General features: G+C 44.0%; 1 gene segment (V, D, J or C); it reads right to left on the bottom strand.

Annotated features, from left to right (window-relative positions):
• The window catches only part of LOC123352657, a 63,872-nt gene that overhangs the window by 4,284 nt on the left and 35,080 nt on the right, over positions 1-24,508 (bottom strand). Inside the window, 1 exon segment of the C gene segment in view lies at positions 3,062-3,373. Within this exon segment, the coding sequence occupies positions 3,062-3,373 (312 nt within the window).

Genomic DNA, 24,508 nt, shown 5'->3' with positions numbered 1-24,508 from the left:
CCATTATTCCTACTCATACCCTCGCACACCGCCCTAAATAACTCCTCTACAGCCTTGGTTTTATAGGCTTCAGCTGACTATATGCTGAGTGTTCTGATGTTCCCCACTGGCACTTTTCCACTACTCATTACTTAGCCAAGCTGGGAAACACAGCTTCTGAAATATTGATTAATGCATCTCAGATTATTACAGCGTGCACAATCATCATAAATTTCAGTGCTTTTGATTTAATCACATGCATTTCCCTTTCAGTAACATTTGTAGCAGGTGCATGAATAGGCTTAAGAAATCTGCAAAGACACTGTCTATACAAATGCAAACATTGTTCGTATTAGGCATTTCAGCATCCATCAGCATTTTTGGAATACAATAAGCCCACTGGTAGGACAAAGAAGCAATGAATAAAGAATGCAGACTACGTACAGAAATGTTCTTTGATCCAAGTGTCCAAAAGATAAAAGTCAGTATGTGGGAAAGGTTTAGGAGTTTTTAATGAGTAAGTTGGCCTGGGCCAATTGACATATATAGGCAGGGGCAGGTCCAGGCCCCAGCACGCCAAGCGCATGCTTGGGACGGCAAGTTGCAGGGGGCACTCTGCCGGCGCTGTGAGGGCGGCAGGCAGGCTGCCTTCGGCGGCTTGCCTGCGGAGGGTCCGCTGGTCCCGCGGCTTCGGCGGACCTCCCGCAGCAGCGGACCCTCCGCAGGCAAGTCGCCGAAGGCAGCCTGCCTGCTGTGCTTGGGGCAGCAAAATGCCTAGAGCCGCACCTGTATATAGGATTCCTTCTGAGTCATTGCCTTCAAATACATATATTTTAAATCAGAAGAATGGAATGAAAAGGCAGCATGGGAAGCCTTGGTAGAGTGACCAACTTTTTTAAAAAAGAAATTTTTAGCCATGATAGAGAGCCCAGGGACAGAAAGAGAGCCGTACAGTGGCATGCCATAGGAGATGGAACACATGCAAAGATCTGCATAGCACAAACGGAAAGATGTCTGCTTAACGGGTACATAAGCACAAACAAATGGGTAAGAGAGCAAAGATAAGAAGATCTCCTTGAACATGAGGAGCTAAAGTGACAATGGAAAATAGGACAGAGGGTCCTGTATGATGTTCATTTCCTCTAAATAGGTGTTTTCTCTGGTTCTGAAGAGTTAGGGCCTGATCGCGTGAGGTGCTGCACATCTCCTGGGGCTTGTCCAGCATCTTCATCTCCCTCAACTAGGCCCCAATAGACTAATGTACTTAAATATGCACCTAACTTTAGGCATGGGAATAGTTTAATTGACTTCACTGGGATTATCACATCTTTAAAGTTAAGCATGAAGGGCTTTGATGGATCAGAACCAGAGTGCTCAGCACATTGCAGGACTGAGTCCTAGAACTGCACTGGACGAACAAATTGTCACCTGAAATTACACAACAATCTGCAAAGAGAAATCACAAATTTACAGATGAAAACTGAGCATCAAAGATTTACTGCAAGATGTTAATACAAACACTGGAATAGTAAAATAAAATTGATTTACTTACATGGCTTTGTATACTTCTTCAGAACAACATATGATATTAGCATCAGCAGCAGCATCATACTAGGTATGATAAAAGCCCGTAGGTATGTACTTAACATTTCAGAATTTGCTGTGATAGAAAACGTTATTTTACTAAAGCGTTCTTTTAAGACAGCAAAGTTCCTTTTTTTTTTTTTAAGAAAAACATCTCTTGCGAATATAGAAGAGAAGTGCATGCAGACAAGTGGGACATTTACTTAGAGCAATCAAATCATTGCTGTATTTACTTTAACCAAACTATAAATAATTGAATTTACGAATTTAAGTGTTCCTTATTTTTCCACGCAACTTCTCCTGATTAACAAGCGCTGAGCATCTATGCTCCATTCCATAAAGCTGAGCCACTTTTACCTCTAATCAATCAACATTTCAGCAACTATATAAGCTCCAAATAAGAACTGTCCTTGCACTCCTCTTTTTGTTTTAGTAGATTATTGAAATCTCCCAAGGTAAGAAATCTTCAGCTCATTAGGGAGATCGGTATACACAGCCATGACTCCAGTCACTCAAACCTTCATGTATTCAAGTAACTTTGCACATTGAATTCAATGATACTATTCACATGTGTAGAGTTACTCACATGCACATGTGCTTGCAGAATTGAGGCCCATATCAATTCTTATTTTCTCCAAAGAAGAAGTTAACCTCTAGAGGACTGTTCTGCAATTTCACTTAGCATTTCAAAAAAGACACCAGTGCTGAGTGGGAAATGAGTCCTGCATGGAACATGCTGCTACAGAGCAGTACAAAACATTAATTTATAACTCTTTCCCTTTGCAATGTCTATTTTGGGGAAGATTTTACAAGGCACAAAGTGCAGGTAAGCACCCAGCTCCCATTGACTTTCAAAATCTCCCCTAACATGGTATGTTCTTGGGGCAGAGTCCTGTCTGGCTCTATGTCTGTACAATACCGATTACACTGAATTAAGAATAAATAATAAGATGTAATAATCTTTCTGTATCTCTGAGCTGTTCTGCACTGTGTACTGCTCCATATTCTCAGTCAGAATTCCCACCAGAAAAGACCCAATGTTGATCTGAACTATCATTTAAAACAAGGTACTGAAGCCAAAATATCAAAACGTTCAGCTTGTCTTCTATCATATTTTTTATCTTACACCCATATTTCCTATTGGACACAGGTAACCGTAGTGAGTAGATTGTACCACCTAAGAAGGTCATAATGCACAGTACACATTTATCTTTACCAGACTGAGTCAGGGTGAGGATTTTCAGTTATTTGTTGCAAGGCAGAGCACCATAATGTGGAAGTATCTTTAAATATGTGGGCCTTGGTGCTATTACTCCATCTCTGTGACCTCTGCCAACAAGTGTCAACTTCAGCACACTCAGAGCAAACGATGAAAATAAAGGGCTTATTTCACTGTGTACAGATGAATGCTAATACATGTTTCCTAACACAAACACAGATGAACATCTTGAATGGCCAGTGCTACTAAACAACTTGAAAATGCACAGTACCCATTTACCTTTCTCAGACTGGGTCAGGGTGAGGTTTTTCACAACAGGCATTTTCAGTGTAGAGTGATTCACTTGGCAGGAAAACTGGGCAAATTCATTCCAGTCATGTTTGGAAACAACAAGGTTACTTATATAGGAATAAGACCCGTTGCTATTGTGGAACAGAGAGTCATTCCTTGTTGAGTTAGTGAGCAACTGGCTGCCCTTACTCCAGGAGAGCTGGATGTCCCCAGGATAGAAGTCCCAAGCACTGCAAGTTAACGTGGTCTCCTTGTCAATGGGTGAAGAAGAGGCCAAAGAAACCTCAACCACTGGAAGGGCTGAAAGAGAGGGAAGAAAGCTAGTCACTGCTCGCTGTAACTCTTTACCTGCACAATGCCGCATAGGTGAAATTGGGACATTGCAGGATAGCCCAGGGCTGAGTCACATAAATCAGGGGGTCCCCGACTCCCCGTGAAGCCATTCAGCTGGGGTTCCAGTGGCATGGCTCAAGGGTCAGAGCGCTGCCACCTCTTCCTCCTCAACAGCCCTGAACTGCTCTGCCCATACCAGCGAGAGCGGCTCAGTCCCAGGGTGGGGGTGGGGGAAATAGGTCATGTGCACAGAACTGGTGTCTGTGTTTATGGGGAGCACCAGGGAACGAGGTGTTACCTGTTAAACAGGAGCTGAGGGTGACTTTGATGCATCCCCACAAGGACTATGATAAACGGGAAGCCATCCCAGTAACCATACTGGCTCAGATTGTCACTACAGAGCTTAGTCATCACAAAGCAGCCCACACTCCACAGCAGTGAACATCACACAAGCATTTTAACTAGGGTGACCAGATAGCAAGTGTGAAAAATTGGGACAGGGTGGGGGGTAATAGGAGCCCATTAAAAAAAAGCCCCAAATATCAGGACTGTCCCTATAAAATTGAGACATCTGGTCACCCTAATTTCAACGTGTCCTTTCACCCACTTATCAGAGCACTGCAGCGTTTAGGATATTTGGAACACAGGGAACTCCCGGCTCACCTGACACGGTGAGGGAAATGTTAGACTGGCTCTGCGTTCTCACAGGAGGGGGAAGTGTCTTGTCCAAGATGCAGCTGTAAACACCAGAATCTTTGACAGAGACTCTCTCCATAACAACATAAAACCCTTTTGTCTGCTTATCGTATTCTAGGTTTATACGCTCTGTGCAATTTCTGCTCCAAATGGTGAAATTTCCAAGCTGTATGTAACACAGCTCAGTAGAGCTGCTGTTTCTTCTCAGAGTTATAGCGAACCCTTCCGTTTCTTCGATGTTCTGCGCACAGACTGCTTTCACCGTTTCACCCTGTAACGCTGAGACCATCTTTGAACTCAGTGCAATGGATGTGGTTTGGATCATTGGCCCTAAATGGGAAAGGAAAATGGAACAGATGAGTTACACGATTGTTGTTTGCTATTATCATCATCACTGTTATTCATTATCTGTATCGCACTAGCATCTAGAGCAGCGGGCCAAAAAGTTTGTCCATCTAGGGCATATCTAGGTATGGTGTGCCATGAATGCTTACAAAATAGGGGGCTGGGGTGGGGATGAGGGGTTGGGGGTGCATGAGGGAGCTCCAGGCTGTGACCACGGGGTTCAGAGGGTGGGAGGGGGATCAGGGCTTGGGTAGGGTGTTAGGGTGCAGGAGGGAGTCAGGGATGCAAGCTTCAGGTGGTGCTTACCTTAAGCAGCTCCCAGAAGTAAGGCATGCCCCCCTCCAGCTCCTATGCAGAGGAGCAGCCATGTGGCTCTGTGCGCTGCCTCATCTGCAGGCGCCATGGTTCCAATGGGAGCTGCGGGGGTGGTGCTTGGGGCAGGGGCAGTGTGTGGAGCTCCCTGGCTGCCCCTATGCATAGGATCCAGAGGGGAGACATGTCACTGCTTCCGGGAGCCGCATGGAGCCTCAGCATGCGCAGAACAGGGCAATCCCCCGAATCTGCTCCCTGTCTGGAGCGCCGGAGCCAGGCATCCCCGGACCCTGCTCCCTGATGAGAGCTCGAGGGCCAGATTAAAACGTCTGGAGGACCAGATGTGGCCCCTGGGCCATAGCTTGCCCACACCTGATCTAGAGTATTCAGTCAATATCAGGACTCCGCTGTGGTAAGCGCAGTACAAACATGTAATAAAAGAGACTCTCTGCCCCAAACAGCTCACTGTCTAAATAGATCTTATGCTTCAAGTAGAGAACTCAGACAAATGACAGACAGGCAAGAGGAGAAACAATCTTCCCAAGATACATATCCTGTTAGTTACATTTGCTGTGTAGTTCTCTGAAATAGTCCTCTACCCCATCCCTCAGTCCAGGTTCCTCAGCCAACAATCTCCACCAGTACGGACCCAATGTGTCTCTTCCACCCTACTCACCTCACAAAAATAGTTATGTATGTGTGTGCTGGAGGGGAGGAGAAAAGGAGGAACCAGTCCGATGGTGTATTAGTTATTGAAAGCCATTCTGCTAGTCTTGATGGTAGCTCTGCCCAGTCACCAACACACCTATGTGGGGGGAAGTAGGGAGACACCTACCTCAGCTCTGGGATCTCCCCGGGTTAGGAGAAGTAAGATTACAGTGGCATTGTCCTGGCAGAGCTTAGTTCTTACATTCACATCCTACCTAAAACGACATGAGCCTAGGCCCAATGTGGTTTGCATGACCAGTCCTCTGACGAAGGATGAGAGGCTCATTAAGTCTAGTTCACTGAAGGGAGAAAGCACATGAGGAAACTATTCTGTGAAGATGTGCAAGCACTGAGAAGGAAGAGGTACTCCTGTCTCCAAGCTGGCTCCAGCTTTTTGGCTGCCCCAAGCGGTGGAAAGAAAGAAAGAAAGAAAGAAAGAAAGCCGCGATCAGCAGCACTCTGCTCTACCATGCCGCTTCATTCTTCGGCGGCAATTCGGTGGCCGGTCCTTCCCTCTGAGAGAGACTGAAGGACCCGCCACTGAATTGCCGCCAAAGACCTGGACATGCCGCCCCTTTCCATTGGCCACCCCAAGCATCTGCTTCCTGCGCTGGTGTCTGGAGCCAGCCCTGCCTGTCTTGGTTTCTTTGCAGCCAATCGGAAGGGAAATGGGCCCTTTTCCAGAAGAATGCCTGTAAATAATCCAAATATATATACAGCTATGTAAAAACAAAGCAGTGCAAAGGAATGTTAAGGAAAAGAAAATGTGTATGTATCTATTTGTCTGTGAAAATATGTAAAGTTCTAAGAATCTAAACCAGCACATCTGGTTTGTAAAACTCCTGTTTTGTAGGTGTAAGATAAATTGGTTTTGTTTTTGTTTTTAATGCCACTAAAAATTCATTTGACTCGTTAATTCAAAGTTGCAAAACTGACAGGCCTTTTTGCAAGACACAGGTAATTAGTGTTGTTTGGCTTTGGGATTTAGCATTTAACCCTTAAGGGGTAACTTGATTCTTTACAAAATTTAAAATGTTTTTAAATAAAGACCAAGTCATGGCTGCAGTAGGGCAGTCAAAATCAGGAGAATAGGGAGAGATTCTAGAGTCTTTTTTGTTTAGTTGGTTGGGTTTTTTTGTAACAATAGCAGATAAAAGCTGTAGTGAAAGAATAAAAAATTAACAGTGACCCTCTGAGGTGACAGCAGAGGTGAGGTGCACAAAACAAAAAGAAGCAACGTTAAAAACACTGAGCCTTAAAATGGCTCCGTGTAATCAGACTGTCACTTTGATAAGGGTACATGAAAACTCTGTAAGAACAAAAGAAATAGTTACACCTTATGTAAAAATTGATATGGCTAATGTTTAAAAAAAAAAGTTGTAGTATAGAAGGAATGTGCATTTTCCCTAGGACATGTGCAGTGTACATTGCAGAAAGGGGTAAAAGAAATGCAAATGAAACGTGCTACTGGAATTAAAATCCTATTAGGGCTCCAAAAAGAGCCGCAATAGACTGTGTTTTCTTTTTCAGATCTCTGTGTGTTTTTTAAGCAGGAGTTGAAAGTGGAAAGAAATCAAAACTCTGGTGGAAGTTGATTGTGTCCCTTTTAAGACAGAGTCTCTGAGCTATGCTGATGGCTTTGAATCCAAGCCTGTGTTGATGCAAATTACCTAACTGATAAAGGAAGGTGAAAACTGCCAGCACAAAAGAAATTGCCTAAATAAAAGACATGGTATAACAAGATCCCTTTAAGAGATTTGATGCTAAATGTTATTATTAATATTAAACATTGAAATAAATTTAATGTTAGTAAGTACCCCTATAACACTGTATAGTGTGTATGATTTTTGGAAAAATCCTTGAAGGTAATATGGTAATGATGCTTCTCAGCTATTACCTGTGAATAAACTTAAAGCTTAACACAGCAGGAAAAACATTACAAACTTGGTCTGCTATATAAGAAGAAAAACCTGAAGTACACCACCTCATGAATTTAATAACTAAACAGTGGAATAATTTTCCCATAACCCTTAAAAAGTAGAACCCATTAAAACCTGGCCTGCCTATAGAACAAAAAACACAGGAAAACATGGGGGTAATTCCTCTGTTTTGCCTCCAATCAGCAAGGGTATTTGTAAAAGAAAGGAATCTTTTAAGCGATAATCAATGCCACCCGAAAGGGGTAGAAAAATGTTTTTTGTCTTTCAGAAAATCAGAAAAAGCTAATACCAGCTACAGAACAACCTATTACAAAAACAAATGAAAGTAAAAAAACATACTGCAATAGCTATGGAATGTACTGAAATGCTGATATTTAGAACATAAGATGTTTTGGGTAATATCAGAAAATATTAAGGTTTTGATGCATCTGTTAAAGCAAAGGAAAAATCATTGTTTGAGACCTATCAAAATAAATAAATAGTATTTCTCCAATATGGTGAGACAAAATTTGTTAAGTGAAGAAATTGTTGTTAAAATCGCACACCAACAGGCTCTGGAAGCAAAGATATGGAAGGTTAGCCCACTCCCCAGATTGCTCCTGGGATCTTTCTGGCTGTCCTGGACCTCAAGCCAGTGGGCTGGGGAGAAAGGAAAACTATTGGACACCAGAGGTTGTACCAAGTGGACTCCTCAAAAGTGGGTATGCTTATCCATGCCTGTTGCTCCAAAGCCCTGTAGTAAAGACATCTCACTAGAATCCTGTATGTGAAATAAAATTAATAATGAGACCACAGTACTGTATAATGGGCTCTGTGTATGTGTTAATTCTTGGGGAAAAGTGTTTAAAAAGTGTTAGTAACCCACCAGAAGACAAATGTAAATGTTATATAAGTACTGTGTTTACCAATAATCACATTTACTATTTGCCACAACAACAACAAAAGAAAGTCTCAGCTTACTGTAAGCCCTGATTTAGCTGAGTTCTCTATCAATCTTGGCACTGAATGGCAAACAGTTACCAATAATCTGTTAAAAGGTAAAAACGAACGTAGTTCCTAGAAGAAAAAAACCAACCAAACAAAAAAAAAACCAATGTGGAAAACGGGACCATTCATATTATACATGCAAATGGGGACATGTTAAGAATTGCCACTGCAGAAAGACATAACAGCTTACCATTGGTATAACATTTTCTGGATGGTCTCCCACAACTACTGGCATACTAATGTTACTACCCCTAATTGTTTTTGGTTTTAAATTGTATGTGTTTAACTGAAATGTTTAAAATGTGCTGGTGGATAAAACAAATGTATGCAAAGCTAAAGCCCAAATCACCTCCCAGTATTTTCTATTACGTGGACTAAATAAGAAGTGACACTGGCGATTAATAATCTTAGTGTCAAAAGGGGGATATGTAGGAGCAGGATTTTATAATGTCCCATAAGAATGAAAGTATAATTTGATTTCATCCTGCTAGCCACCCTTTTTGAATAGCAGAAAGGAATGACCCTGTGGGACTATAAGATTCTGTTTTCCCATATGCATTACAAATTGGGCCCTCTCTAACTCTTTGTTTTAAGATTTAGGTAGTAAGAGACAGGATTCATTATTGTGTCTATGTTAAGTAAATTAGAGAAACATTGAAGGCTTGGGTCTCAATGTAAATTGTCTTGGTTATTAATTGTAAAACTTAGCAAGGTTTAATTTGCAATGCCTTTTTGCTCGATATAAAATACTAGTTTGTATTCTCAATCTGTTTGTGTGAATGAGGAATGTATGCATCAGGAAAAGATAAGGTGTGAAGGCCATTGTTATAGCCAGAGTCAAGGAAGAAGTAGTAAAGAGACTTAAAGAACATCAAAGAATCATCAGGCACTGCTTACTAGCCAGACGACTGTTAAACTGTCTGGCATCGCAGAGTGGATACATGCTTCACAGTGTAAGAATGCACCACCCCCAGCAAACCAATCATTACCTCAAGACCACGCAGAGTCAATTTTGACTCCAGAAGACGACATAGAGGAACAGCCTGCAATACCTTACAATCTACGTTCTCCTAAGGGTTGCCAGAAGCAGACAACAACCTAAAGCAAGGCCCAAGAAGAAGCAGTAGCGAGCCTAGCGCCTGCTGCCTGGTGGACGTAAAACCATGACTGCGGTTTCCTCAGTTGAGGTTGTCAGAACCAGAAGGGCCCTGCCTCCAACATGCGCCTCTGGTGGCGCCTGTTCCTCGTCTGCTGGTGTCTTAAGGTCTGGGGAGTCCACAATGACAATTCTTTTATCCAGCAGCAAGTGTGGATAGCTCAGACACTTATTATTTCTAAATGCTGGGTCTGCAGCCACATCCCAGCCCATTCTCAAACTGGTGTTCCTGTCCTGGCTATCCCACTCAATTCCCCAGACCTCACTGGAGGACCTTGTCCATTTAACACAATATGGAACAGTAATGACACCTGGGAAGAGGCTATTGGCAGTTCCTTTATCCCACTTGGGGGAGTAATACACCAGGCAAAAAGGCTCCTGAGGTTACAAGCAGTAGTTAAAATAATGGCAAATAAAACTGGAGAAAGTTTAAGAGCCCTGGCCAAAGAAACAGGGGCGATCCAACAGGTGACCCTCCAAAACCATCAGGCATGGGACATAGTGCTGGCGCCAAAGGAGGGACCCATGCACTCATTGGAAAACAATGTTGTGTGTTTATACCTGACGATACCAATGAGGTAATAGATCGCTCTAGCCACTTAGAACAAATCGCATATCTTCCCCATGAAGAGCCAAGTTCTTTATGGAAGTGGCTAAGTAACCTGTTCAATTTCTCTGGCATAGGAAACTGATTGATTCAGGGAGCCCTGACTATGCTGTTTGGAATCCTAATAATTTTTGTATGTTTTCAGTTAGGCTGTGGCTACACTTAGCACTTCAAAGCGCTGCCGTGGTAGCACTGCCGTGGCAGCGCTTTGAAGCGCTAAGTGTAGTCAAAGCACCAGCGCTGGGAGAGAGCACTCCTAGCGCTGTCCGTACTCCACCTCCCTGTGGGGAATAACGGACAGTGCTGGGAGCCGCGCTCCCAGCGCTGGGGCTTTGACTACACTGGCGCTTTGCAGCGCCACAATTTGCAGCGCTGGAGAGGGTGTGTTTTCACACCCTGCTGCAGCGCTGCAAATTTGTAAGTGTAGCCATGGCCTTAGTCTCCTGTTGTATCCAAAATCGTGTAAGGCATGTGTCATAAGTAGTTAGTTAAGGGTTAAGGTCTACCTGTAAAGGGTTAACACAGACCTGGTGAAACACCTGATTAAAGGACCAATCAGGGAAGAGAATTTGAAAATCCCAGAGAGCGGGAACTTGGGTCTCTGTGTTCTTTGTTCTGTGTTCTTAGCCGTCTGGAACTACACCAGCCCAGACGTTTAACCAAGTCTGCTCATCTTTCTGAACTAATTTCTTCTATTCAAGCTAGTGAGTATTAGAAGTACAGGGTAATTTCATATAAGAATCCTGGGTCTGCAATTCTGTGTGTTTGTATTGATTATTCGTAATTTTGCCTGTATTGTTTGTACTGAGGAAAAGGGAGAAATTTCTCCAGGGATTAATAAGATTAGACCCTATGAATGTCTATCTTGGATTCATAGAGATTGTGTATTTTTTCTCTTCTTTTTTTTATTCTTTTAATAAACTCTTTTAAGTTCAGGACTTGGTTAAGTTCCTTACTTGTGGATTCAGGGGAAGGAAGCTAGGCGCCACTCTGTGGAGACAAGGGTTGTCTCCAAGCAGAGAAAGCAGGGAAGGGAGAGGGAAGGAAACGAATCTTCCTCCCTCTGTGCTTTGATCTGTGCTTCCCCGGGAAAGTCTCTGGAAGGAGGAGAGGGAGGGGGGAAGTGGGCTGCTTCCCTGTGTGTAGAGATTCAAGGAGTTGGAATCAAGGTATCTCTCTCTCCGGAGCAGGCTGGAGAGAGGGAAGAGAAGGGAGGGGGAAGGTTCCTCCTCTGTGAGTGGATCTGTGTTCCCAGGGAGTGTCTTTGAAGGGAGACAGGGGGGGGCATAGGGGTGTCTCGATTCACCGAAATAATCGAGTGGTGGCAGCGAGAAGGAACCCTACCCTAAGGGTTAGGGTGGTGGCAGAATACCTGTGGGTCCCCATCTTTGAACCCACAAGCTCAAAGTGGGGGTGAGATCCCAGGACATGGTGGCAGCGGAGTTTCGAACCCATTGTTAGAAGGAGTTTTCAGTTTCAGCAGTTTGGCTGGAGGGAATTAAGTTTCCAGCAGGCTTTGTTGGAAGCAGATTTTCTTTCTTGTTGCTTGGACAGGCAGCTTGAGGAAAAGGCAGTTTGAAGCAGTTTTCAGGGTTAGGAGTTTTTTTTTCTCTGCTGGCTATGCTGAGGAAAAACTCTTCCCTAGGAGGTGTGTGCATTCCTTAGGTGGGGGGAAGTGCCCTCACAGGTTTGCTGGGGAGACAACGATTCTCAAGCCAGAGGTTTTTAACAGTTCAGAGCGAAACATTTTTAGCTCTGGTTGCAAGGAGGTGTGTCCCTCCTTTGTGTGATCAGGATTCCTTGGGTGGGGGGAGGTGCTCCTCGGAGCTCATCCCATCCAACAGGGAAAACAGGTTTGGTGAGGAGAGAAAGATCCTGAAGCCAAGTTTTTTTTCCTGTGACTTTTGAAATGCAGAAGGCAGGAAGCCACTGATACCTGCGAGAATTTCACTAGTCTTTTCTCGCAGAGAGACAGAGAGTTTTTTAGATTTTCCCTGTTGCTCAGTACAGAACAATAGAGAGTTGCAACACACAATTTGCTATACACAGGATTAATTACCCTTTCTTTACTCAAGTTATCATAAACAGGGAGGGGTGTGGCCAGCACCCCAAGGCACAGACATGACGGAAACAAGTGACCAACTAGAGCTTGCTCGATTGCAAATACAAATCCTGGAAGCCAAAGAGAGAGAACACAAGATGGCCATGGCAGCCATGGAGGCAGACCAGAAAGCCAGAGAGGCAGACCACATCAGACAAATGGAATTAAGAGAGAAAGATCTGGAAATCCAGAGGCAGGCTCTGGAAGTAGAAAAGGCTAAGCAGCATAATCCACCACCCCATCCACCTACTGATCAAACTTTTCGGAAAAAATTTCCCACCTACAAGGCAGGGGATGATGTTGAGGCCTTTTTAGAAAACTTTGAGAGGGCCTGTATTGGATACCATCTTCCTAAAGAACAATACATGATGGAGCTGAGGTCACAGCTCAGTGGACAATTATCCCTTGTGGCAGCTGAAATGCCTAGAGACCAGATGGACGACTTTCCACTGTTCCTAACCAAGGCCAGACTCAGAATGGGCATCACCCCTGATCACGCCCGTCAGCGTTTCAGAGCCCAGAAATGGAAACCAGAGATGTCATTTCCAGAGCACGCTGCTTACCTGGAAAAACACTATTTCTCCTGGATATCAGGATCCAAGGTTGAGGAGCTAGACGACCTACACCTCCTGATATTGATGGAGCAGTTCCTAGATGGTGTTCCTGAGAACATTAGACGCTACATCCAAGATGGTAAACCAAAAACTCTCACTGAGGCAGGAGAGATTGGAGCCAGATGGATGGCATTGGTAGACAACACGAAAGCTACTGCCAAAGGGAGCGAATCACACAAGGTACCCACCGAGACTAAACCTTACCATCGAGGGCCAATCAAGCCCACACCTACAACCCAAGCACAGTCACACCCTACCTCTTCTTCTACCTCACCAGTTTCCAGTAAACCAACACAACCCCGTGACCCATCAAGTGGGCGATGTTTTGGATGCAATGAACTGGGGCATATCAAAGCCAAATGCCCAAAGAACCTGAACCGGGTCCAACTCCTTGCACCTGCACACCAAGGAAACCCAGAATTAGATATCTCTCAAATACCCGTATGCTTTAGGGAAACTTTGAGAGTGGACGGAAAGGAAGTCATCGCATGGAGAGACACTGCAGCACAGGTGTCAGCTATCCACCGAACCTTCGTGGACCCCAAATTCATCAACCCGAAAACCAAAGTGACAGTTCGCCCCTTCATGTCAAAACCTGTAACATTACCTACAGTGCGTTTACCTGTCCAGTACAAGGGCTGGTCAGGGACGTGGACTTTTGCTGTCTATGACAATTATTCTGTCCCCATGATTCTGGGCAACCACTTGGCCCATCACGTTGAGCCGCCAGAAACAGAGGGAGTGGTTACACGCAGCCAAGCCAGACGAGCTGCTGCACCCATCCCTGTTCCTGAGCCATCCACCAAGACCCCGTCTGTGTTACCAGAGACCCAGACAGAGGTGGTGGAACCGGATCCCAGGCCAACACCTACAGCAGCCATAGTACATCCAGTCCCAGAACCGGAACTGGAAGAGCAACCAGCGCCAGCACCGGCGCCAGCGATTGCAAATCCACCGCCAGAGGGCATCAACGGGCCTGAACTGGCAGAAGCAGCAAACAACCCTACCCTAGAGGCTCAGCCGGAGCCTGAAATAACACCTCGTGGACCAGCGGAGAGCGGTTCACAGTCAACAGAAACAATCTCATCACCTACATCACGTCCAGAGGAACTGGTGTCTCCCGCCTCAAGGGAACAGTTCCAGACTGAGCAGGAAGCCGATGACAGCCTCGAGAAAGCATGGGCGGCGGCACGCAGCAACCCACCGCCTCTCAGCTCCACTAACCGATCCCGGTTCGTTGTGGACCAAGGACTTTTATACAAGGAATGTCTTTCTGGTGGACACCAGGAGGGCTGGCATCCTCAAAAACGGTTGCTAGTTCCGACAAAGTACCGGGAAAAGCTCTTAAGCTTAGCCCATGATCATCCCAGTGGCCATGCTGGGGTGAACCGAAGCAAAGACAGGTTGGGAAGGTCCTTCGAGTGGGAGGGGATGGGCAAGGACGTTGCCAAGTATGTCCGGTCTTGTGAGGTATGCCAAAAGGTAGGAAAACCTCAAGACCAGGTCAAGGCCCCTCTCCAGCCACTTCCCATAATTGAGGTCCCATTTCAGCGAGTAGCTGTGGATATTATGGGTCCTTTCCCAAAAAAGACCCCCAGAGGAAAGCAGTACATACTGACTTTTGTGGACTTTGCTGCCAGATGGCCGGAAGCAGTAGCTCTAGGCAACACCAGGGCTCAAACTGTGTGCCAGGCCTTAACTGACATTTTTACCAGGGTGGGTTGGCCCTTCGAGATTCTAACAGATTCGGGAACAAATTTCCTATCAGGGACCATGAAAGACCTGTGGGAAACTCATGGGGTGCATCATTTGGTTGCCACCCTGTACCACCACCAAACTAATGGCCTAGTGGAAAGGTTTAATGGAACATTGGGGGCCATGATCCGCAAATTCGTCAATGAACACTCCAATAATTGGGATCTAGTGTTACAACAGTTGCTGTTTGCCTACAGGGCTGTTCCACATCCCAGTTTAGGATTCTCACCATTCGAGCTGGTGTATGGCCATGAGGTTAAGGGGCCATTACAGCTGGTAAAGCAGCAATGGGAGGGGTTTACACCTCCTCCAGGGACTAACATTCTGGACTTTGTAAGCAACCTTCAAAACACCCTCCGAGACTCTTGGGCCCTTGCTCGAGAGAACTTAAGAGATGCTCAAGCGGAGCAAAAGGTCTGGTATGATCGACATGCCAAGGAGCGGTCCTTCAAGGTAGGAGACCAGGTCATGGTCTTGAAGGCGCAACAGGCCCATAAGATGGAAGCATCCTGGGAAGGACCATACATGGTCCAGGAGCGCCTGGGAGCTGTTAACTACCTCATAACATTCCCTGATTCCTCTTTAAAGCCTAAAGTGTTTCATGTTAACTCTCTAAAGCCCTTTTATCCCAGAGAATTACAGGTCTGTCACTTTACAGTTCGGGAAGGAGATGACAGCGAGTGGCCTAAAGGTGTCTACTACGAAGGTAAAAGAAATGGTGGTGTGGAAGAGGTGACCCTCTCCACAACCCTGCAACGTCTGCAGCGGCAACAGATGAAGGAGCTGTGCACTCACTTCGCGCCCTTGTTCTCAGCCAAACCAGGACGGACTGAGCAAACCTGCCACTCCATTGACACAGGTAATGCTCACCCGATTAGAACCCCACCCTACCGGGTGTCACCTCATGCCAAAGTTGCTATTAAACAGGAGATTGACAACATGTTGGAGATGGGTATCATCCGCCCTTCTACCAGTGCATGGGCATCTCCAGTGGTTCTGGTTCCCAAACCAGATGGGGAAATACGCTTTTGTGTGGACTACCGTAAGCTAAATGCTGTAATTCGTCCAGACAACTATCCAATGCCACGCACTGATGAGCTATTGGAAAAGTTGGGACGTGCCCAGTTCATTTCTACCATTGACTTAACCAAGGGGTACTGGCAAGTACCACTGGATGAACCTGCCAGGGAAAAATCTGCCTTCATCACCCATGCAGGGGTGTATGAGTTTAATGTGCTTCCGTTCGGACTGCGGAATGCACCTGCCACCTTCCAAAGGCTGGTGGATGGTCTACTAGCAGGATTGGGAGACTGTGCAGTTGCATACCTCGATGATGTGGCCATTTTTTCTGATTCATGGCCCGAACACCTAGAACATTTGAAAATGGTTTTTGAGCGCATCAGGCAGGCAGGACTAACTGTTAAGGCCAAAAAATGTCAAATAGGCCAAAACAGAGTGACTTACCTAGGACACCAGGTGGGTCAAGGAACCATCAACCCCCTACAGGCCAAGGTGCAGGCTATCCAACAGTGGCCTGTCCCAAGATCAAAGAAACAGGTCCAATCCTTCTTAGGTTTGGCCGGATATTACAGGCGATTTGTACCACACTACAGCCAAATCGCTGCTCCACTAACTGATCTGACCAGAAAAGCCCAGCCAAATGCAGTTAAGTGGACTGATGAGTGTCAGGAAGCCTTTATCCAGCTTAAGGCGATGCTCATGTCTGACCCTATATTAAGGGCCCTGGACTTTGACAAACCCTTCCTAGTTACCACCGATGCATCTGAACGTGGGGTAGGAGCGGTACTAATGCAGGAAGGACCGGATCACAACTTCCATCCTGTCGTGTTTCTCAGCAAGAAGCTGTCTGAGAGGGAAAGCCACTGCTCCGTCAGTGAAAAAGAGTGTTACGCCATTGTGTATGCCTTGGAAAAGCTACGCCCATACGTTTGGGGACGGCAGTTCCTGCTACAAACCGATCATGCTGCACTACAGTGGCTTCATACTAACAAGGGAAACAACAAAAAACTTATCAGATGGAGTTTAGCTCTCCAAGACTTTGATTTTCAAATTCAACACATTTCAGGAGCTTCCAACAAAGTTGCTGATGCACTCTCTCGTGATAGTTTCCCAGAATCTAGTGGCTAAAAAGTGTTCTTTACATGTTATATGCTTAGTAGTATATGTAATAGAGAATGTGTTTATTACTCTGTTGGTTTTACAGTTTAGGAGGAAATCACCGCCAGTGCTCCCACTGTTGGTGATTTGGGGGGCGTGTCATAAGTAGTTAGTTAAGGGTTAAGGTCTACCTGTAAAGGGTTAACACAGACCTGGTGAAACACCTGATTAAAGGACCAATCAGGGAAGAGAATTTGAAAATCCCAGAGAGCGGGAACTTGGGTCTCTGTGTTCTTTGTTCTGTGTTCTTAGCCGTCTGGAACTACACCAGCCCAGACGTTTAACCAAGTCTGCTCATCTTTCTGAACTAATTTCTTCTATTCAAGCTAGTGAGTATTAGAAGTACAGGGTAATTTCATATAAGAATCCTGGGTCTGCAATTCTGTGTGTTTGTATTGATTATTCGTAATTTTGCCTGTATTGTTTGTACTGAGGAAAAGGGAGAAATTTCTCCAGGGATTAATAAGATTAGACCCTATGAATGTCTATCTTGGATTCATAGAGATTGTGTATTTTTTCTCTTCTTTTTTTTATTCTTTTAATAAACTCTTTTAAGTTCAGGACTTGGTTAAGTTCCTTACCTGTGGATTCAGGGGAAGGAAGCTAGGCGCCACTCTGTGGAGACAAGGGTTGTCTCCAAGCAGAGAAAGCAGGGAAGGGAGAGGGAAGGAAACGAATCTTCCTCCCTCTGTGCTTTGATCTGTGCTTCCCCGGGAAAGTCTCTGGAAGGAGGAGAGGGAGGGGGGAAGTGGGCTGCTTCCCTGTGCGTAGAGATTCAAGGAGTTGGAATCAAGGTATCTCTCTCTCCGGAGCAGGCTGGAGAGAGGGAAGAGAAGGGAGGGGGAAGGTTCCTCCTCTGTGAGTGGATCTGTGTTCCCAGGGAGTGTCTTTGAAGGGAGACGGGGGGGGCAGAGGGGTGTCTCGATTCACCGAAATAATCGAGTGGTGGCAGCGAGAAGGAACCCTACCCTAAGGGTTAGGGTGGTGGCAGAATACCTGCGGGTCCCCATCTTTGAACCCACAAGCTCAAAGTGGGGGTGAGATCCCAGGACAGCATGCCATCCAGGTGACTGCCCCAAAACAGAGTGCTAATATGATGATTTTGAATCGCTGATGAACAAAGAGATAAAGAACGGTTAATATGTGGAACCCAGTAAAATGTTGGTCATGGCGAAAGCTTGACCAAAAGGAGGGATTTTGAAAGTAGAATGAATTATATTGTAAAAATAAGAATGGATTAAAGAAATGTTGTATGTACCTTTAAGCAGAAATAAGAAATGTTGAAATACAGGTGCCAGGAAAAGAAACATTAGGCATAAACAAGGGTGCTAATGGCGAAACATTAACAGAAGATCGGTAATAGTTAGTAAGGAAATAAGATATGCATGTCTAGCCCAGGTAAACTTATCAGATTCTGCTTCCTTTGTTATCTTGTTAAGTGCTCGCCCTTTTATCTGTATAAATAAGATAGTTTGTGTCTTGCATGGTGCTCACATTATCTGGGTGTTATTAGCAGAGCGCTGTGCTAATAAAACAGAGTGGTCTGACAAACTGAGTCCTGAGTCTAACTTTGACATCATAGTCTTATAAGAGTGAGAACCTCTCTTCCTTGAGGAGACAATTTTCTTGAATGAGCTGAAAGAAATAGACAGTTTCCCAGCCCCACAAGTCATGCACATGGTTTGTATCTGCTAATCAGTACTAAAGTGGATAAGCTCATAAAAGAGCAATATAGAACTCATTTCACTGTTGTTCATACTAAGGCCCCCTGCTTTTCTTTGTGGTTAATTACCTCTCAATGAGTCTTGCTATGCTTTGTTTTGACGAATTACTATGGAAGTGTATTTAGAATGAATTGCTTGAACCAAAGCACTTTGCTCTTATGCTACCATTTCATCAAAAAAACCAACCAAATAAACCCATGGTAAAAAGAACAGTGCATTTGATTCAATTGCTTTCAAGAAGGTACTCACAAAAATTTGCTTCAAAATTGCTGTGTCCATTTAACCCAACTTGCTTAAAATAACAGTTTAAGACAGGCTGTTCCAACAAAAACTCAAGAACCTTTGCATACCCCCCAAATCTCCTTCCATTTGACTCTATTTCCCTCTCCAGATTCACATTTCTACCTTTCTTGAATTCACAGGTGTTGTGTCTTTTGTTCTTTACACACAAAAATAATATGAAGAAACCACACAGGTTCAGTTGGGTGATAAATAACCATGCTTATGAACAACACACAGATATGAAAGGACCAGCTACCTACATATTGCTGCTATGACTGATTTCTGGTGGCTGCTAGAACATAGAACACAGTGAGTACCACTAGAGGGCTGGGCTCACAAACTATTTAAAAGGACGCTACCCTATATAAGCAAAACTGCTAATTAGACCATAGGTTAGGGCCTTAGGAGTACATGCACCTAGTGCAGTGGATGGATATATTTTTATTAAGATGAAATTCATTAATTAAGTTGTAGAAATTCCATTTCTGTATGCTAAGGAGAAATGCACTGCAATAAAACCAGTGTATTTACCTGATATCCAAAGCAAGTACATGAAGCATAATATCATCTCTTTGTTATGAAACTGCATTGCAAGGGCCTGCTTCTATAAAACAGATACAAAGTGGCATTTTAAGTTACTTGATAATCTCCGTCCAGAAACCCTCTTCCCAACTCTTCTTTTTCACAAATACTTGACAGTCAGAGCAGTGACACAGAGAGAAAAAGAACAAACATTACTGCCTAGTCAAGACTGAGCTGAACGTGGGTTATTGGCTATGACAATACCAAGCATTAGAACCATTTTTCTGGGGACACATTCCGCCGCCAGTTACATTGATGTAAATTCAGAGTAACTCAGTTGAAGTCACACCAGTGTACCTCAGAGCAGAATTTGCCCAGTGGCCTTGTCTGCAATTCCCATGGACACTCCCCCCGATTCAGTTGCGCCAGTGATAGCATTAGTTAGCAGGGCTTTGGTGGCTTCCAGCATGTTTATCACCATACTAATTGTACCTATAGCTAACATGGTTGAGATTTTTTGCTACAGCTCTCTAATGTGGACAAGGCCTTTCTGTGATTCCACAGATCTGTTTGCATGTGTAAAAATGTCCTAAGTAGGTATTGTAGGTACTTATATGGCCCCCCATCCCCATAGCATCTGAGTTCCTTACCATCTTTAATGTATTTAGCCTCTCAACACTCCTGTGAGTTTTCATTTATTATTATCCCCATTTTACAGATTGGAAACTGAGGCACAGAAGTCCAGATTTTTAAAGGTATTGAGTCACCTCAAGCAGAAGATAGGTATCAGCTGGCATTTCCAAAAGTGCTTAGGCAATGAGAGTTAAGTCCCTTGGTGCTTTTTAAAATCCCAGTAAGTGCCTATCTGCATCTTTGAGTCTCTAAAGATCTTTACATATTTGGTCCAGAGACACTAAGTGACTTGCCCAAGGGCACACAGGAAATCTGTGATAGAACAGGGACTTGAACCCAAGGGTCTCCCAAGAGCACTAACCACTTGGACCATCTATTTATGGAAAAATTTAGCCTTTATTTCAATGATAATTTTCATTAAAATTTGGAGAGGTAGTTTCACTTGAAATTAAAAGCTATTTTAATTTATTAAATGAAATTAATTTCACTGATAGTTTAGGATTGCACACTGAGATTCCCAAAGGTACCTAAGAAGAGAGTGCAGAGCTCAGTGACTGCTGAATCTCATTGAGAGTCAGTTGCCTAACTCCCTGAGTGTGCCGTGAAAAATTCCAGCCACAAGCTCTTGTTTTGTTTTAATTTTTTTCTTACCTTTTTTTACATTAGAAATTCAGATGCTGGTGACACTGTTTGTCATGGAAGACTCTCTGGATGACTGGAGAACTGGTATGGTTATGACATTACAGACACCAAGCAAGTGAAACCAAATTAAATGAGAAAGAAAGTTATTTTGTCAATTATTAAAACTCTTTGGGCCTGATTCGCCATTGAGTGTGGGTACCAGTATGTCTCTTAAGGGCCTGGGGTGGTTTTTTTTACCAGTATAATTATACTGCACAACTCCTAGTGTGAATGCAGTCATACTGGTATAAAGGTGCTTTATACATGGATCATTTATTCCACTTTGTGCACAGAAATCTACTGTACTGGTATAGGTACATTTATAGGTGGCACACTATAACACTGACAAAAGATTGTACCACTTTATATGGGTACGGTAGTTAAAGCGATACAAATTGCATGTGTAGACAAAGCTTCAGGGGCATTTGACCAGTGTAAAACCGCAGTAATGCAGTGAAGAATCAGGCCATTTATTTTGTGCTACCAGCTACTTAACATGAATGTCTAACAATTAACATAAAAGTTCTTGTTAATAATTCAGCACTATAGTATCTTCAATTAAAGGCTCAGGCCATAGCTACACAATGGATACTACAGCAGCACAGATACGGGGCCATAGCTATCCCTCTGTAGCACCTACAGCAAAAGAAGGACAGCAAAAGAAGGATTTTTTCCATCATGTATGTAATGTATCACCCTGAGTGGCATTAGTTCTGGTGACTGAAGCATTCTTCCATCAACTTAGCCACACCTACACAGGGAGTTAGGTCGGCACAGCTGCAGTGTGCAGGGGGTGTGAACTTCTCACCCTGGAGCACTATAGCTAAGTTGACCTACATTTTCTGAGACCTTTAAGGGAAACCTCCAGCAAAATAAAGACTTGATATTACTGCTATTTCTTTAAGGTTAAAAAACCCCAAACAAGTAGAAACTCCCCTTCAGGAAAAACAAAAACCAAAATAAAACCCCAAATACACCTCTACCTCAATATAACACTGTCCTTGGGAGCCAAAAAATCTTACCACACTATATGTAAAACTGTGTTATATTGAACTTGCTTTGATCCACCAGAGTGTGCAGCCCCGCCCCCCCCAGAGCTCTGCTTTAGCGTGTTATATCCAAATTCATGTTATATCAGGTGGTATTATATCAAAGTAGCAGTGTACAACCCCCAAAGCACCTTGTCATCTCTTCTTTCTACTTCATAAAGAAACAAAGTGGTCAGAAATCTATTTTTCCCCATTGCAGATCATGTTTAATAGAAATTCATGACTGAGTTTTAGACCTATACAAGTTTATGACATTTAAAGTTCTCATCTCCATTCCCCCTGCACATACGTTGCACTTCCTGCTACTATCTATGGGTCTCATTCTGCAATCAGGCCTGCATGGTGGGGAGCCCCACTGACTTATGCATTGTTTCACATGCTAGAACAACAAAGTGAAGATTCAGGGGGCTCTCGTAAACCCAGACATCTCCCAGGGTAGAGCTGACTACAGAGTGCTTGAGGTAATAACTCTTCTTTCTCAATGTTATGTGCAATGTGGCTGTGTTACAATTCCTGTAGGAGCGATAGCTTTCACTGTCCTGTCAATTCAAATCTCAGCTTTAACACTGCATTAACATCAGGCCAAATTCAATGGTACTTAGGCCTTGTCTACCCTACAAAAGGTTTGTTAGTATAGTTGAGACACCAGTAAAAGTCACTGCTTTTACCAACAGAGCTTTTAACTGTAGACCAGGCTTATCAGAGCAAACCTACTGCTGATGTGACATGGGTGTTGGTTCAGTGCTGACTAAGGCTGGATCTGCACTTAACATTTTTTCAAAGCATAGTTATGTTTGCTATGTATGACTATGTTGGCAGAAGCCCTAATTGTAGATGCTGTTTGTTACCCAAAATTGGGCCAGCTAGTAAGCTTAGGGAGGATTAATGACCCGCCAGAGTTTGGCAGAAAGCAGCACGTTTATTATAGCTAAGTTCAAGAGAAGGCAGGTGGGGGTCACACTCACACTCGCATACTCACACTCCCAGGACAGGCATGGCACTGGAGATGTCAGGATCTTCAAGGTAAGTGTCACACAGCGCAGTGATGGATGGTGCGATGGAGGTAAGTCACCCCGAGGCACGATGGAATGCAACGCAGCGAACCACTGGCCAGGCGGTCCGGGCCAAGGGCCTTCACGGGAGGTACAAGCTTGTGAGTGCACTGCTGAGCACATGGCCCTGGCCCCTTCTAAGGACCTGCTCCTCATGGCCTGCGACTAGAGATGACTTGGCAGCGTCTGGTTGGTCACACTCCACCTTGGCCAGTGTCCATGCATTGGGTGTGTGATCGCTGCCTAATTAGAGTCCCAGACACTGTCTACCTGGGAGCTCTTCTGATCTTCCAGCTGTTCAACCAGCATCCCACAAGCATTCCAGGAGGGAGGGGGAAAGCCACTTCACAGATATTCAAAGAGGGAGAGGAGACAAAGCGGGGGGGGGGAATGTAACAGACCTTTTGTACATACAGGTTATACATAGCATAGTCATACAGAGCATACAGATCACTGCTGTTCCTACAACACTGTTATACCGGCAAAAAGTCCTTTTGATAGTGTAGCTTATTTTGTTTGGGAAAGTGGTTTTAACTACTTGGGCAAAAGCGCTCTTGCTAGTATAAGCTGTGCTTTCATTAGGAGGTAGAGCTATACTGGCAAACCCTTTCTAATATAGGCTAGACCTCAGCAGTAAACATTCCATCTGCTGTATCACCAACAGCTTGTGTAAAAACCACAATCAATGAGGTGAATGTGAAAGGAAGTTAAAGCGCCGCTGGTCAACGTGACGGAAATGAGCTACCAGCTTCGTCTGAAGAGCTCTTGCTCTTTTTAAAAAAAAACTTTCAATCAAGGTAATTAGAACTTTGTGAAATATCGGCAACAAAATGGAAACCACTTAGAATTTGAGGGTCCCCCCCCATTTCATTACAATGAAAATTGTGCTATTTTGATTTAAAAAATTCAACAAGTGTGAATTTTACCTTTTGAGTGAAATTTGATTTTTGGTTAAGTGCAGGCAGCTTTGCTTCAAAAAACTGAAAGCTATTGTTTTCAATTTGAAAATAGTTGTTTCCCTGAATTTCACGAAAAGAATGACATTTTAGGGGGGCACAACATTACTGAAATCAAAAACCTGTGATCACTAATATTTTCACATGCTCTTAGTGTGACAAAAGCTATTTAACTGAATATCGTGGAAAAGCCATAATACAGGAGCACAAAAATCACCGAAACCAAAATCCTGAACATTTTCGTAAAAAGCATTCAGCACTTTTGCACAGCTGTAGGAACTGTGCTCTAGAGACTTACAACATAAATTTATCTAGGAAAAAACTCACCCACGCACGGTCTTGCAGTGTAGCGAGCAAGTCGCTGTGGAACACTCAGAACTGCAGCCAGTGCCGTTTTTGATTAGATTCTCCAAATGAACTCTTCCCACCGGAGTTCATCAAGCTATTCACATCAACAGGGCATGTCACTTTTCAAGTGGTAGCACATAGCTGCCTTTAAACGAGAAGGTGATTATACCAGAAGAGAGAAAGTGTGTGTTGTGTATGTGTAACGGGGAGTGGGGATTTCAAACAGAGAATGTTTAATGAAAACCGGCTTCACCATAACAGGGTTAATAGAATTCTCACGTTTAATCTGCTGTGTATGGATTGAATAGACTGACAACATTTATAGAAAAAAAAAAACAGGAGTACTTGTGGCACCTTAAAGACTAACAAATTTATTGTAGCATGAGCTTTCGTGAGCTAAAGCTCACTTCTTCGGATGCATAGAATGGAACACACAGACAGGAGATATTTATACAT

This window comes from Mauremys mutica, chromosome 1, assembly GCF_020497125.1.
Source record: "Mauremys mutica isolate MM-2020 ecotype Southern chromosome 1, ASM2049712v1, whole genome shotgun sequence".
Classification (NCBI taxonomy): Eukaryota; Metazoa; Chordata; order Testudines; family Geoemydidae; genus Mauremys; species Mauremys mutica.
The sequence above is the reverse complement of the archived record's forward strand: the minus strand, read 5'-3'. Positions and strand labels throughout refer to the sequence as shown.